Here is a 17,355-nt window from a genome sequence, read left to right as displayed (position 1 = left end):
TCGCATGTATCACATGGGTCACTTAAAAAGCATCAGTAAAGTCTGTGTTTATATTGGAATGTTATTCCTGACAATTTTAGATCGAATCAAAACCAAATAAAAGGCAAATGAAGGCAAAACAAAATACCTCCTACAGTGGAAAAGCCCACCCAATTCTATTCTGGTTTCTGACCTGAAACACTGACTAGATTCTGAGTGAACGTGTGGACATTCCCATTCACTTAGATTTTGACCAACGTTCTTCAGTTAAGGCATTTTTAAAATGGCGTTCGATACAATTAACATTTGTACAAAGCTAACGTGTAAGAATACAGAATTATTCAAAGCTCAGGTAGTTTTAATATTCCTCTGTCTTTTGAAAGCAGACTTTATAAACTAAAACTGGAAGCTTTTACACAGTGGGTCATGTGGTGTGCAAATGTTTGCACACTCATCTGGTTGGAGGAACTCAGAACAATCCGTGTTTCTATTCATTATTAATTGAGATGTAGGTGTCTAGTTCTAGGCTAGGATTAGAAGCCATGTAGAAAACGCTGGATTCCTATGGGGAGACCAAGACAGATCCCAGAGCGAAGGCATTAAGCACAGCATTAGCTCTCCGCTGCTGTTAGCCATTGCTTAGTCCCTTGGGCATCTTTAGTGTCTAAGATGTTCAATCTACGCAAACACAACAAACCTTGCTGTCGATCTCACTGCTCCCCAGAGCGGACTGGATCACGTAGAGCAGCGCATCTGTGAGCCCGTCACATTCCCGCATCCTCCTGCGGGCCTCCTCTCCGGCTGAGCTAACATTCCTGCAAAGCAAAAAGCGGCATCAGAGACTTCGGCGGGGATCCCCCAGAGAACCTTCTTCCACTCCCGCCTCCAGAATGTTTAACCAAGAGCACAGTGTGAACGAGGAAGGCGGCTGGCACCAGTGCACCCCGGAGCCGGCGGAATCCCAGGCATCTGCGGTACAGCTAGTGACATGGGGAGACAGACTTCGGAACATGTGATCTAGGACCGTCCCGTGACTGTGGAGGACGGACACTCTTGGAAAGTCTTCGAGGTTTACTCCACTGACAGTGAACAGGGAAACCAGAAACTCTTTGAATCAAAGCCTTCTTCGTTGGGAAATGTGAAAGAATGTTTTTCAGAGATAGCGTTCCCAACTTACTAGAATATTTTAGCGATCTGATTTCACCTGCCTCGATACACCTACTTCGGTCCCGCCACCAGTAAACTTCTAGAATTTTATTCTAAGAACATAGGGAAGGGTTTCTGTGAAAATTGAAACATTGGGATGCCCATGGCGCCTTTGATGGGCGGGAGTGGCCTGCGATCCTTCCCATCCCAGTGGACGTTGAGCTTAAGCCAACAGAAAGGGGGGATGGTCAGGGGAGATGCAGCGGGGAAGCAGAGAGATCTCCCACCCCTACAAAAGACATGAGACAAGCCTCATCAAGGGTCGGGGTGCTTTTAGTGACCCCGCCAGCTGAGGGCACGTTTTCCCTCTCCTACCCAGGGTTAGGATTTGGTCCAGGTAGAGAACTTCTGCAGTCACTCACAGAAAACACAGCCTATTGGAGGGATGCTGGAGGTGAGTTAAAAGAAGGTACAAAGGGGTTGAAGGAATTTCGAGACCACGGGGAAGCGCGATCTCTCAAGAACGACCCAGCAGGCAATGGCTCTCCAGCCTGGCTGGTAGCGGGATCACCTGGAAGAGACTGCCAAGCCCCACTTTGGGCTCTTGGGCGGAGCTGGATAGCTTCCTGTTTGGTGATGCTGAGGTTGAGAACTATGGCATGGACCCCGGCTCTAGGGAGAGGGTTTGGTTGGGGAGGGCGGCGCTCTTTGCTGATGCTGGGTGCTGCCATGTGGCTGGACTCAAGAATCAGGCCCTGGGCAGAGCCTGCAGGAGACACTGACCAGCATGAGTCTCACACTCATGCTGTAATTGACACAAGTCTTCCCATCTCGACCTCAAAATGTCCTTCAAAGTTACATTTCATTCTGTTTTACGGATGAGAACACTGAGGCGCTGAGGACCCGGAGGCAGTAAGCGGAGCGGCTGGACCAGAACCCGGTCTCTGGAAGAGAGGAAGGCGAGGCCTTCAGGCTTGACGCCCAACATGGACACACCAATTTTTTTAAGGAATTAAAGTAAAATAGGCCTAAGGCTAAAATGCTAAATGCTAAAGTGCTACTGAACATAAATGTTCTCTTCGATTATCTAGAAGGTTCTGCAGGATGTGTTTAAACAGGATCTCTCTGCATTTGAATGTAAGACTGGGAAAGGTTATTCAATTCAAATTAGTATTTTTGGCATTTGCTGATCTTAAAATATAAACAAAATTTCTCAGTTCCTTAGATAATATAACTGGGCAAACATTGATGGTATTTTTATGTAAAGTGTTATGACTCCCCCTCGGTGGGGGGGGGCACCCTCATTTCCGACAGGACGGGGAGGGAGGAAGAACTTTCCGCTGGAAGAAGCTGTGAGATGTTGTTCTACGCTGGAAGGATGGCCTTTGTGAGAGAGCGCTTTTAGACCATTCCTCCTTGAAACGATTTTCGCCAGATCGAGCATTGAGGCTGTTAGAGTAATAGGTTTGTCAGAAATTCAGACCTCTTTGGGCAGAAGAATGCTGATGGCCACATGCACCTGTGTGTTTAAATCTTGCCTCCGTACGTTGAGGGGGTCGTGTTTCCAAAGAGAGATTGATGGCTTTCAGTCTTGAAAGTGCCTTAGGGGTAGCTCTGGACACCCCAGTCTAAAATCCCTCCTCCCTGGCTGATGAACGCTCAGTCTTTCTCCTGAGTAGCCTGGCGATCAGGACCGACTGCAGCCTGGTTCACAAACACACTTGGAAGTGATCGGCCTGTGTTCACTGGTAATCAGTGAATAGGAGGGCAACCGAGAGAAAAATCAGGAACTCACAACTTTGCCAACATTACGAGCTGTGAATGTTAATCTGAGCAGTCTTCTTTATTCTGTTTGATTCTAGTCTAGTCACCTCCAGACTTAAAAAGTTATGACCCATCTGCTATATTAAAATGTGCAGGATGTTGAGGGCACCCGACTGGCCCAGTCACTGGAGCGGGCGACTCAGTCTTGGTGCTGTGAGTTCGTTTGAGCCCCATGGTGGGTGTCCAGGTTACTTAACAATAACATCTTTAAAAAATGTGTAAGACATTGAGAAATGAGGAAGACTGGTAAGTTAGGGCCCTCGTAGAGAAGGATAAACGAGGGACACACACACATATACACACAAACATACATGTGTAAACACACAACACACACAAGTAAACACACACATACACACACCCTTATGATACAGAGAGAAGGAGGGAGTTAACACAGTGTCTGCAGGTATGAAGATGCTCAATACATATTTTTAAACAGAATGAGGTCCACACGTGTCTTTTAATCAATGATGTCCCAGGAACCTTTGGGGTTGGGTTCACTTTTAAACCACTATTCCTGAATGAGGAAACATATCAGAAGGGTACCCCTGGCTTTATACTCTGGAGGGGAGGAGAGTTTCCTCTTTCTCCTTTTCCTCCACAAAACAGATCTACTATATTATACTTGCTCCACTGGTTAAAAATAAAAAAAAAACAACCTAAACTTTGTGTGTTGGTCACTATAACAATTCATTGTAATTATGGTCCTAAGTAAGTGACAATGAGCCAGTGTTCAACCTACAAAGTTCCTCCCTCCTGCCGCACTTAAAACCATCTTCTGCCTTTCTTGACGTCTGATGAGAAACCGGTACAGCAAAATTCCACACGTCAACATACCATTAAAACAAATACTTAACAGATTATTTATAAAAAAGCACAAAGATGGTACGATCACTTTTCCTTAGAAATAATCTTCATAATCTTGATTGAATTGTCAGTTTACATGTTATTTGGAAATTTCTGCCAAGAGTAGTTTCTATCATCTTTTTATCTAATTGATAAAAAAAAGAAACAATTTATTTTTACTTCTTACAATTAAAAGATATAAAATCTCTTATGATCTCCTCTGTTCCAGTGTAACTTGTTAAACTGCTTTCTTTTCCCTATCTTCGGTGCTGTTTGACATCTCGTTTCTCAGCTTCCATCACTCACTGAGCTTATTAAGAACAAATTCAATATACGCAGCTCTCATAGTATCCCAAGTGGCCCTTGTTCCCTAAGTTCATTTTTTTTTTAAAGATTTTATTTGTTTATTTGACAGAGAGAGAGATCACAAGTAGGCAGAGAGGCAGGCAGAGAGAGAGGAGGAAGCAGGCTCCCCGTGGAGCAGAGAGCCTGATGCGGGGCTCGATCCCAGGACCCTGAGATCATGACCCGAGCCGAAGGCAGCGGCCCAATCCACCGAGCCACGCAGGCGCCCCTGTTCCCTGAGTTCAAAGGAATGAATGCTGCCTGGCACAGGGAAGACCTCATCTTATGTGTCTCCACTCCTGAGGCCAGGGTATGGACAGTCAAGCTGCCGAGAAAACCCACGGATGAGGATTTTAGCAACAACTCAACTTGAAATCAGCCTCTCTTCTCACGCTGCCCTTGTTCCGTGAATCTTATTGGTCGCCACTGACTTTGGATTAGAATTATTTCAGCTGTGACCTCCTAGCTGCATGGGAACCTCTGGAGGGCAGAGGGCACGTCACTGTTGTCTGCATTCCCAGGAGGCAGCTGAGTGCCCCACCCCAGCTGGTGCTGGAGGCAAGATGGTTCTAACATGTGCTTCAGCTCTTCCATTGGGCTGGAATTCGTGTGATGGATTTCCCTCTGCCCTCCGTACTCTTCGGAGGATGTCAGGTGTCGGTTACATCAAGAATGCGGGCTTCTTATGCTGTGGCTGTACTCTGCCATTCCAGTCCCCCTCCTGGATTACTCAGCTCAGCCTCAATTTGGGAAGAAAGAAAAAAAAAAGACAACTGAAAATGGCGTGTGGTCTCTCAAGCCAGTATCATATCTCAAACTAAACCAGTCTGAGTTACAAGCTTTCTTAGGACCATGGATGATATCAATCGTGCACATTGGAGAGAGCTGCACAGTGTTGCCCCCTAGAATCAATCGGGTATTCCTGATTCACAGCTGTCTTCACCCCAGGCTTGCCGGAAGAGGTTTCTGGCTCAGTTTCTCTTCCTGTGCTCTCTGCTACCTCCTTGCCTCCCCCTGCTCCTTGGCCTTTATGATCTGCCTCCACCTTCGGTCATCTCATACCAGGTCCATCCCCATCACCTAGAGGCCTAGGACCTTCTGGCCCATCTCTGGGCTTGGGTTCCCTGGGCTACTTAGTCTCATCTCACCAGCACAGCCCAGATGTTGGGTCTCTGGGGCCCTGGGCTGAGCTTCTGAGACCACACACCAGTGTGAGGAGTGGAGTGGAGTTACCAGGATTTTCCGAGAGCAGAGCTCAGACTCTTTCAAGAAATATGGGTGGTCCCAAGCCAAAGCTGAAATACAAAGCCACACACTCAAGCAGGCCTTGATGCCAACAGAGCAGGGCAGGCAGGGGGAGAGGCAGAATCCATCATGGATGACGGCACAGAGTAGACCAGGAGTACCAGACCTGGGTCTGGGGATATGAGGGACTCCCAGGGGCTTGAGCCTCTGTACGCTCAACCACAGATAAGGAGAGTCTGTCTGGGGATCAGAGGCTGTGCCCACACCCACTCGCCACTCCCACCAGCAATGCATTCCTTTCTGCATCTAGGCCCACTGCCTTTGAGCAGTCACCCTCGAAGGTCTACACTTGGTCCGACCTCTGCCTCGGTCCCTTCACCCCCTCTTTGTTGCTGCAGGCACAAGCTTTTAGGACTCCTGTAACACCTGATGTTTGAGATTGGTCCCTCAGTGATGCAGGCAGCATCATCTTCTTTCGCTGGCTGCCCCTCGCTTCCTGGTGTACAGCACTTAGTAGAAACCAAGTGGATAATCAGGAAGTGCAACAGTGCATAGCTGTTCGCAGGCCTGCCTGCCTCCTTCTAGACCAGTGGCTATTTCCTGAAACCATGTGGCTACCTGGGAACATAGGCCAATGTCTGTGTGTCCAGGACCGCGGTGGTTCTCACAAACAGGCCTCCCCAACGGACGATGTCCTGTGTGGAGGCTGAGAAACCTGCTCAAGTTAGTTGGGCTCCTTGAGGGCCTAGTTTTTGGTATATTCCCTAACACCAGACCTGTGCCTAGCCCAGAGGTTCTCAAATCTCCACGGCACCCAAATCATCTCTGCAACTGGATTAAAATGGAGAAGCCCAGGTCCTTACCCAACCCAGCATGCTCTCTTAGCTCTCTGGGTGATGCCTGGCACGCCGGAGCATGAGAGCCACTCTCTTAGTAGGAAATCCAACAGCAGGAAATTGAAATATTTGTTAAATGACCATGTAACTGTCCACTGTGTGCTACATGATTCATAAACTCTTAAAGATACTCCTAAAGGTTTCCTCTTCCTAACGGGGTCGGGGGTGGGTGGTGGGGGTGGGCACATGTCCCACAATGACGTATACATTTATTTTAATTTAAAACCAATTAATTAACATAGAGTGCATTATTACTTTCAGTGGTAGAGTTTAGTGATTCATCAGTGGCATCCAACACCCAGGACCCATTACAGCACGTCCCCCCTTAACGCCCATCTCCCAGTTACCCCATCCCTGCACCTACGTCCCCTCCAGCAGCGATGCATTCAGACCAACTGCCATAGGGTCCCAACAGGCAGACTGTGAAAATCTTGGAACTAACACTAAATGTGTGAGGGGAAATCTAAGCAAAGCACAAATGTGCATCATCTCAACTTCCTGACCATGTGATGACCAAGGAACTCTGTAGCTTCTCATAAATGACCTGGTCTGAGTTAAGCATGAGAATGGGAAATGGTAGCAATCATACTCAAGCCATGCTCCCATGAAGTAGGCTTGCTTTTGCTTTAGCTAAAAACATCTCATTTTAAAGAGATCCTTCCATCCACACATCTAAATCATGAGTTGAGAAAGTTTTCTGTAAGAAGCTGGAGAGTGAATATTTCAGGTTTGGGAACCCTATAGGTCTCTGTAACTTCTATTCCTCCTCCTTCTTTTAAGAACCTTTTAAAAATTTAAGACCCACTCTTATCTACAGCCATACAAAATCAGATCATGGGTGGGATTTGGCTCATGGGCCCTAGTTTGCCAACCCCAGACCTAGATTCTCATCGGAAGCCCCATTATAGGATTCAGGAGGAGTCTCTGAAGCCGATATTTTCCTCAAAATTTCATATAGTTTTATACAAATGCTATGTGCATGGTTTTTTTCCTGTGATAAAGGAATAGGACTTTCATTGTACTCTGAGGCTGGGACCCCAAAATTCCAAGAACCTCCAGTCAAAATCAGCAGCGCCCTTGGTCTGAGTAGAACATTGCTCTCCTAAATATAGAACTCGGGCTTCAAGATTCAGACACATTTGTCTCCATGGGTAAATAGTAACTATGCCTTCTTCTGTCCTTCAAAAATCCCTGGGAGAGCTTGTGGGCAGGTTCCAAAATCACTGACAGAGAAACCCCAGATCTCTTCTTCCATGTGGGAAAGGTGAGCATGCAGGGTTGGGGAGGAAAGGGTCTTCTGTCCAGTCAGCTGGGTCAACACAGCGACCCACGTCCAGCCCAACCACTCACTCCAGGTCAGCGGTTACAGAGTCCACGGGGACAGTGTGAGCCCCGCCAAGTCTCAGAGCAGCCACCACAGTGAAGGGGTGACCACCACAGGAAACACTAGCGTTCATCCTCTTCATCTGTAGCTTCTCTGCAGAACGAGAGAGCTTGTTTCCTTGTTATTCAATAACTTCATCAAAGATGGATTCTCTTGTGCACCTGCCATGGTCTTGTAGCTGGGGCTCCTAGGTGTGAAGGCACATGTAGACCCTTGTGCCCTTGAAGGCTCAAGTAGACCCTTGCCTGGGTCTACTCATCTGTAATGTGCGGATGGGGATGTCTGAGTCCCTAGCTCGTGCGGTGACACAGCCCAGCGCTCTGGACCTGGCACAGACTCTTCGCAGTATATGTCAACTGCTCCAGGTGCTTCTCACCCAGAGACTCCCACACAAGAGCGAGAGAGACCCCCTACCTGGAACATGGACAGCAGGCACATGGAGAGGATAAGGGGTGAGCACAGAAGAAACTGGAGACAGTGAAAACCTCATTGTTTACATGCTCATCACTAATTTTTTTTTTTAAAGATTTTATTTATTTATTTGACAGAGAGAAATCACAAGAGAGGCAGGCAGAGAGAGAGGAAGGGAAGCAGGCTCTCCGTAGAGCAGAGATCCCAATGTGGGACTCGATCCCAGGACCCTGAGATCATGACCTGAGCCGAAGGCAGCGGCTTAACCCACTGAGCCACCCAGGCGCCCCGCTCATCACTAATTATTAAAAAAAATCTGAAGCTATTGGAAAAGTATTCAAACAATGAGGAAAATAAATGAATAAAAGTGAACATCCTCATTCTTTTCTTCCACTCTGTCCAAGGGAATCACAGGGACTCTGTGATGTTTAACATTCAAGATTATTTTCTACTCCTGCAAATGAACTGCGTAGGTATGTTTTTGCTTTTCACCATAGTGACTCATCAGACACCTTGCTTGATTTTACCACATATTTTCTTTTAAAGAGAGAGAGAGAGAAGCAGGTGTATGGCAGGGAGAGAGGGAGAAACTCAAGCAGACTTCATGCTCAGTGTGGAGGCTGATGTGGAGCTTAGTCTCATGATCTTGAGGTAATGATCTGAGCCAAAACCAAGAGCTGGATGCTTCACTGACTGAGCCATCCAGGCACCCCTTCTTTTATCCTTTAAAAGCCTATCTCTGCCTCTTTTCTACCTATTTACCCTATTCAATGAATGACTTTGGATATTGCATGTATAAGTATTTCATGACTTATAAGTTAAGAAATGATTACCCTATTAAAAGACATCCAAATCATTTTTAATTTTTGGCTATAATAAGTAACATTGAACAGAGATTTGGAGGAGTTATGGGTTTTGTGAGATGGACCCTGTGGAACCAGAAGAAAGGACAACAGATCAATCAGTTCAAAGCAACAAACCAATCCACTTGGACCAGATCCTGACACTGCTCTACACTCAAGGCCAAGTCTTGGGATAGAAAGAAAAGAACGCCTGGCCCTTGCCCTTCAGAGCTCCCAGTCTGGCAGGGAAGCAGACACATCTCTGGTGTGCCAGGATCTGATCTCATCCACGTGAAACCAGCGGTATGAAGAACATGGGAACCAATCTCCCTTGGAAACGATGCCTGGGTGTGCCTAGAAAATAAACCTTGGCTGAGACGGATGGAAGTCTTACGACTCACCTTTAATTGTAATTAAAATCTTTGCTGAGGTTGTACTTCTGTAAATTTGGATATCAACTGTTTTCCTTAACATCTGTAGAAGGCATGCCATGGGTTGGATTTAAGAACAGACAGTACAGGGGCACCTGGGTGGCTCAGTGGGTTAAGCCTCTGCCTTCAGCTCGGGTCATGATCTCAGGGTCCTGGGATCAAGCCCCACATCAGGCTCTCTGCTCAGCGGGGAGCCTGTTTCCTCCTCTCTCTCTGCTTACTCGTGATCTCATGATCTCTCTCTGTCAAATAAATAAATAAATAAATCTTAAAAAAAAAAGAACACACAGTACAGTAAATGAGTTCTTAGCAAGAAAGCATTTTATGCATACTTAGTGGAATGGACCTTGAATTTGAAGGGCAAGATGTAAATGACACATACAGGCTCAGGGGCGGTTTCCAGTGAACAGCCTGTGTCAATACCAACCAAGTACATCCATGACATGTGGGGGCTCCAGGCCACTCTTGGCATGAGCAGAGGTAGGACGTGTCGGGAGAGGTGGCGGTCTGTGCAACTGCCCATTCCAGCATGTGCATCGCCATCTTTACTAAGCCTGGCGTGGTAAGCCAGGCCTTGCGCTTGGCAAAACCACAGACCCTGCTTCACCAGGGTAAATCTTCCTGGTGTGCTTTGCCTCAACCACATGACCGGTGCTAAGTCCTTTTTGACCTCTAGCTACCAAGAGGGAACCAAAGCAAGGTTCCCCACACCTGCCTGATGAATCCAAGTCATTCACGAGGCTCTTCCAATGTTGCCATTTTCTGATGTGGTACCCTGAGTGCGGAGCCATGGATGCCGGAAGAGATACCCCTGGCCTTGAAAGCTCATGGGGGTGTGCTGGGCTGGATTTCCAAGCTTGGAACCAGTTCTCTATTTTATTTTCCATTTCTCCCCTTCTGGAACTGGCATGTCTCTAATTATCATCCTATGCCTGTCCCACCAGCGCTTGTCGGGAGCAGCTAAGCTGTTCTTTTGGTATTAATGGCCCCCCGAAGATATTTATGTCCTAATGCCTGGAGCCCATGAATAGGTTACTGTAAATGGAAGAAGGAGCTCTGCGGAGGGCATGAAGGTTATGGACTTTACAATAGGGAGATTCCCCCTGGATGATCCCTGTGGACCCAAGGAGCATTAAGAGCAGGGTGCATTCTCTGGGTGGAGCCAGTGAGATGCAGTAGAAGGGAAAGTCAGAGAGAGCTCAGGCATGAAGGATTCAACTCCCCATGGCTGGCTGTGACCCGGAGGGGGCCGTGTGCAAGGCTGAGAGAGAGGCTGCGAGCTCTCAGCTGACAGCCTGCAAGGAAACAGGGACTGTGATCCCACAGCCAGAAGGAATTTGGTTCTGGCCACAACCTGAAGAAGCTTGGACAAATCTCCCAAGAGCCATTATTGAGGAACACAACCCTGCTGACCCCTTGATCTTAAATTGGTGAGAATGGTGTCGGACTTCTGACTCACAGGAACCATAGTGTATTGAGTCTGTGTCGTCCTAAGTCACCAAGTTTGTGGTCATTTGTTACAGCAGCAGCTGGAAACTAGTACAGTACCTTTTGCTTGTTTTACTCAAGAGTAAATGAAAATCTTCTTGACACATGCGTATGCATTTCACAGCCCAGCCTTTCCCTGGAGAACGGCTTATCTGTCGTAGACTCATACAAGTTTCCAGAACGTATTTTCAGATGACCCAAAAACATTGTATTGTTTTGATCAAGACCAAAATGCCACCTATATGAGGTTCAAAATTCTTCCTCAGGGCATGTGTGTAGGAGACACGGTGATCTGCACATGCAGCATCTGTCCTCAACGATGCCGGGCCAGGCGATGCTCTAGCTACCTCCGAACGCTCTGCATCAGAAACACGGGTGTCATGATGCATGTTTTGAGACACAAGTACATTGCTTTCAGGGCGCCTGAGTGGCTCAGTGGGTTAAGCCTCTGCCTTCGGCTCAGGTCATGATCTCTGGGTCCTGGGCTCGAGCCCTGCATCGGGTTCTCTGCTCAGCAGGGAGCCTGCTTCCCCTTCTCTCTCTGCCTGCCTCTCTGCCTATTTGTGATCTTGCTCTCTGCCAAATAAATAAATAAAATCTTTTTTTAAAAAAGTACATTGCTTTCATTGGTTTTGCCCTCTCCCTGATCTGATCAGCCATGAGAGAGCTATCAGATATGCAGGCATCAACTGGGATCAGACTACTTTCCTGCTTGGTCGCTACCTTCCACTCCTGCCAGCCCTTTTCCTGTGGAAGGGGCTCCCGAAAACCTCAGACTTCACAGCTTCCGGTGAACAGAGCGGGCAGCGGGTGGTAGTCTATTCTGGGGGGATAATGAGCACGCTGGATTATAAGGGAGAGAACAGGCAATGTCGTAGCTCTGCTAGAGTGAAGTCTCTTGCGGGTACTCATTATTTGAGTGAATTCCTGGAGCATTATCGGAAATGCCGACCCTAAGTACCAAGTGGTATGAGTAGTCCGGGTTTCCTCTGCTATGCAAAAATAGAGAGCTCCTACGAAACCTCCCACAAGTGGATGTGTAAAGCAAAGAAGCAATTACCATTAATTTATATGGAGACTATTTTGGGGCCATCCCAGACCCCCAAATCTCCTCTCTTAGGCTCTCCTGATGCCTGAGGGCACACGGCTAACAGATGCACAAAGTACTTGGACATAAAGCCCAGATGCTCACATGCTCACAGACATCATTCAAAGCTCTGGGGACTGGATGCCAAGATGCTGGGCATGGTGCAGGGAAAGAGCTAGGCGGGACCCTTCTCGCTCCTCTGGGTGTCCTGCCTCTACCCCAGGTCTCTGCAAAAGTAACACACAACGCTCTTTTTGCTTTTCACGTTTTTTCTGTAAAAGCAAAAATCCTCTTTGGAATTCTTTTTGTTTGTGAAACCAGCCCCTCAAGCAGGTTTGTTTGTTTTGTTTTGTTTTGTCATTGGTAAAGGCAAAGTGGCCTAAGGCAAACTTTCGAAAACTGAGGGACCCCGTTTTAGGATGAGCCTCACCTCTGAACATTTTGATTGGGTACAAATAACAAAGTTGAATTTACTTGAAAAGCTCTTGAGTTCTCTTTACACATATGGGTTTCCTTAGCTGGCACTTTATTACAGCCAAGTCTGAACAATTTCCAGAGAAATAAATCCTCCCCCCCCCACTTTTTTTAAAGATTAGCACAATCTTGCTTTCGGATTCCTGCTATGCACCTTCTTGTCTTCTCTCAAGGAAGGCAATTTCTTTATAAATCCGGACAGTGATGGCTTGGTAATTGCTTTGTTGAGCTGCAGGGACAGAATGCTTCAGTGGCCTCAAGACCAACTACCTACCAGGCTGGCCGTGAACTCGGCTCCCGAGGGGCCCTCAGAGCAGTGGTCCCTACACGCACACAACCCACCCACCCTCGTAAATGGAAATCAGCAGAGAGAGATGGATGAACTCCTCTTTCGTTGGCTATTCAACACTGCCCCCTTTTTAAGAATGCCTAGATCCGTACCTTCTGGAGCTAGCCATGCATCGGGCACATTGCTCCAAAGCAGCCCAGAGTGAAACCCAAAATACCCAAGTTAAAAGATGCCTTGTGTCTGGCAAGTACTACCTAGGGTTTTAGCTTCATGATTCCAATTAAAATTGATGGACGCCACAGAGTTAACTGCTCTACGAAATGTCTGCTGCGAGTTTCCCATCGGGCTAAATTACAAGGAAATCACAGGGAAAAAGAAGTGAGTGTTGCGTGGCTAAGGCCGTTAACTGTAAACCTAATTGTGCCTGCGGTCCTCTGTGCTCAGTGAACATCCACTGTTGTTTCCTAACTTGTGGGACTCGTGCGCGAGCTGGGCGCAAGCTGTGTGCACCGTGCCTTGAATCTGGAGTTACCTAGACCACGCAGCTAGTCTGGAGCCCTGCCATGTGCCCAAGCTTCTGAGCCCATGTCCAGCTGCCCCACATTCCACTCGTGCCCCAGATAGTTCCCTATGGCACGTCTGTGGCAGGCCCTTTGTGCTGACTCGGAACCAGGGAGCATCTCTGCTCCCTTCTGTGAGCCCCGCATCCAACTTCAGTCCTGGTACCTCTGTCTGCCATCGAGGGGGCTTTCAGTCAGGGGTAGGTACCACCCCTGCGGCAGGCATTCCTCCTAGAACAAAACCGTGGGCCAGCCATGGCCCGATTACAGATGCAACAAAAAGAGAAAATATCGTGGTCAAATGCAAATGAAGTTAAAAAATGAATAGTAACACAGTGTTGTGTTCCCTTTTCTGCTAGGCTGAATTATTCCTTATCAACCCAGACACAAATGAAAATAAGTCACAAAACCTGAGCTTTAAAAATGTATGCAATAAGGACACCTGGGTGGCTCAGTCAGTTAACAGTCTGCCTTTGGCTCAGGTCATGGTCCCAGGGTTCTGGAATCGAGTCCCGCATCGGGCTCCTCACTCAGCAGGGAGCCTGCTTTCCCCTATGCCTTCTGCTCCCCCTGCTTGTGCTCTTTTTCTCTCTGGCAAATAAATAAAATCTTAAAAACATAAAATAAAAATACATGTGATAAAATATGCTAGGGAATGCTGCAAACTGGAAAGGTAACATTCAATTCACCAATGGACGGTTTCCAGGAAAATGAGCATTGTAGCTACAAAAATAATGAGCCATCCTGAGGCCATCCATGTCCTGGTATTTTCAGACCTCTGTCTTCTAAGAAGTAGGAGAACAAACCTGACTAATAAGGGATTACAGGTAATTGGCTACTTGCCTTTTAAATGTCAGATTGTGGGTTTGAAGACTTTCAAGATTTGGCCTTAGGTTCTGGATTATTAATAGCTATTATTAGAGTAACCCTTCAAACCTCATTTCAATTCATCACCTAATTCCCTATATGCACTCATGTAATCTTTCAATTTATTTACTTGCAGGAAATTTTAACAAATCATACTTCAAAGGCTTATTAAAGCTGGGAATGAATGTGATTTCTGAAAGTTCACTTATCTAGATGACGAGTTGTCCTCAAGGTGTATTTCTCATGTTTGTGATCACTTTGATCACTCACTGATACCTTGTTGGGCACCAATAATCACAACCCCCGATCTGAAAGTATCTTCAGAGGAAAGAAATGCATTCACTCTTGCATCTCATCCCCTCCCCCTGCTTCTCCCTCAGTCTTGCTCCCTGCAATTCCCCAGCCCCTCCCTCGAAGCCTTTTATTCCGGGTGTTTACTGTTGGGCTGATCCAGCAGCATTTCTCCCAGCTGTCTGCTCAAGGTCCTTGCCCAGCAGAGTAGGATGAGTGATCAGAACAGGCAGCCACAGGATAAGAAAGGGAGAAGAGGAAATTCCTATCATTCTCTTGCTCCAAGCTGCCCCCTCCATCCCTCTCTGCATCTTTTTTTTTGGGGGGGGGGGAGGGGCTTCTTAAATTTCTTCTTTGGAAAAAGCCCCCTGAAATTTGTGATCACAATGCTAATAAATATAGTCCCTGGGTCAAAATAGCAGAAAGCTTGTGAGCAAAGGGGAAGGAAGGGATTAAAAATAAAACCACCTTTCTTTGAATCTCTTAGAAATGCTCCCATCTTTCCTAACTGCAGTCCTGGAAACTTAGAATTTTTGACGGCTCACTTAGTAGTTTTTTACTTGGACCAAAGAACAGGTTAAAAAAAAATATCCAGACTCCAATTACTTGGGCCAGAGATTACTGTGTAGTTCGAGACAGATGAAACAAACAAAGCCAACCTTTGGCCAAAGATGAATTACAGCTACAGAGGGTATCTGTGGACAGCTCCGTTCTCTCCTTGTTTTGAAAAGAAAATATCTAGTGTGGGGCTGACTACAAGAGACTATAAGAATCCCTATCAAGTTCTATAAGAAAAAAAATATACAGAAAACTCCATAAAACTAAGATCACTCGGGCTCTTTATTTTCTGAAAGGGGGAAGAGTATACATTCATTCCTAATTATTGAAATATATTTTTACATTCTGATGGAAAGTTCCGGAAGACTTACGGAAAGAAAGTGGGGACCAGTTTCTGCAAGAAGCAGGAGCGTGGGCACTGGTCTGAACTGCAATTTAGGAACAAGTGGAAAAGTCACAGCTGTCCGAAGAGTCTCCGCATTTAAAACCAGGGCTGCTTGGCACCTAGGAATCTATCAGTTACTCGTCGGCCTCCATTGTTGCCGTGACTGGACTTTTTCTTCCTTGTGGTGGAAGGGAGAATTTGAAAAATGTGCCTTCAAGATTCCTGCTCTGGGGCTATTCAGCCGAGCAGTCATGTCGACACTGCTGTGAAGGGGCTTTGAGGACGGCATTAGGTCCTCATCACTGAACGTAAGGATAGGGAAACGATCCTGCAATACCCGGGGTCCCTGTGTCATCGCATGAGTCCTTAAAAGCAGAAGAGTCGGTCCAAGACATGTGGCTGAAGGGGGAGCAGAGCGATGAGGGAAGGTGAGGCGAGAGGGCTGAAACCCCGACATGGCTGGCTCTGTAGGATGCTGGAAGGAACCACAGGGAAGGAGGAGGCTACCAGAGGCTGAGAGCAGCCAACCAGGAAATGCGGTCCTTGGTCTACAGCCGCAAGAAACTCAATTTGGCCAACCTTCCTGAAGAAGCCAGCAAGCAGATTCTTCCCAGAGCTTCCTGCTGGCGAAGACCCTGATTCTGAACTTGAGAGACCAGCGACGCCCCCCGCATTTCCGGTGCACACCACTGTGAGACGTGAGCTGTTCCAGCCCATCGAGTGTGGGGCACGCCATGCGCACATGCCCAGAAGACCAGAAAGTCTCCCTGTAAAACTTGCCACCAAAGCTTGTTTTTCATATTTCTGCTAAAGTATTTCCAAACCTTCAGATACACTTTCTGTACCTTCAAATGAAGGCGTTTTCAGATGCTTTGAGAAACAAGGGAAAATGTGGACTTTGGCTGCCTCTTGTTGCCGGCATGTTGACTGCCATGGACTTCTCCCGACTCCGGGTAACCTACGAATGACTGTTCTTGGTTTACTACAACCAGATGGCTGGCGCTTAACACAAGTGTGGGCTAACGGCACCACCGGGTGCACGATTTCCTTTTATTGCTTTAGCTGTGGAGGGAGTAAGGTTTCAAATGTATAAGAATGGTAATACTGCACAGGGAGGTCACCTAACAAGGACGTTTCGAGGAGCCTCACGGCATCATTAAAACCAGGTCACAAGTTGGTCATGAAGAGTTTAGCTTCCTTGTTTATCCTCGTCACACTAAGTAAGTGCCGGGATAAAAGCTTTCTTGCCTGCTGTGGGACTGGGGTTACTCTCTTTGATGTTGAGCAAGTGTTAAAGATTGCGTTGAAAAACTGTGCACTTATCCCACTCAGTGGACACACTGAGACTACGCAGAAGCCAAAGGGAAGCTTGTGTCTCCACCATTGCCCCAGGGTGCGCGGGTCCTGCTGGCTTCTCAGCTCTTTGTGAGTGATAACAGTTTCTGAAGCTCTGGAATGGACCACAGAAAGTGAGTTCCTGCGGGAAGTGTCGAGGCACCAAGCACCATGAAAATTATCTGGAAGATACAGTCTGGAAACGCCGGGTTTTTCCTGAAGCTCATCTTAATACAATTACTCTTATTACCTGTCCTTTTATGCATGCTGATATGGAAAGGTTGGGAGGTCTGTTCATCAGTAAAGAAAACGTAGTTCTGGAAAAGATGGAGTAGAACGATTCAATTTTTGTACAAAATAGAAGCAGAAAGAGGATCCTTATCGAGTATGCAAACTGCTATCAGGCCAGTGGGTCCACTGATCAAATCCATTGTTTCCAATAATCCACTGTTTCCCAAAAATTCCCCCCAGGGATACAATGCACTATTTTAGTTTTAATCACAAATACTCACCATAGAGTGTTTGTGACAGAATGTGCTAAAAATCAAACATGCAGTGTTAGTTGACCGAAATGCCAACAAAACTGAACTGCTGTGGTCTTAGGACATGATGCCCACATGTGCCACGTGGTCACACGGGGGGATACGGGCCGGTGCCTGACGCTCTCCCAGCAGC

At 47.0% G+C, this 17,355-nt stretch overlaps 1 protein-coding gene across 5 annotated transcripts in view; it reads right to left on the bottom strand.

Annotated features, from left to right (window-relative positions):
* Nucleotides 1-17,355, bottom strand: part of CTNND2 (catenin delta 2) — a 921,273-nt gene that overhangs the window by 132,058 nt on the left and 771,860 nt on the right. For all 5 annotated transcript variants that reach the window (XM_046000689.1, XM_046000692.1, XM_046000691.1 and 2 more), the window contains one exon: nucleotides 677-794. In XM_046000689.1, the coding sequence (XP_045856645.1) occupies nucleotides 677-794 (118 nt within the window). The remainder of the gene's footprint in view (nucleotides 1-676; nucleotides 795-17,355) is intronic.

The sequence above is a fragment of the Meles meles genome, chromosome 3, assembly GCF_922984935.1.
Source record: "Meles meles chromosome 3, mMelMel3.1 paternal haplotype, whole genome shotgun sequence".
In the NCBI taxonomy this organism is placed as follows: Eukaryota; Metazoa; Chordata; class Mammalia; order Carnivora; family Mustelidae; genus Meles; species Meles meles.
This window is presented reverse-complemented; position numbering and strand designations above follow the sequence as displayed.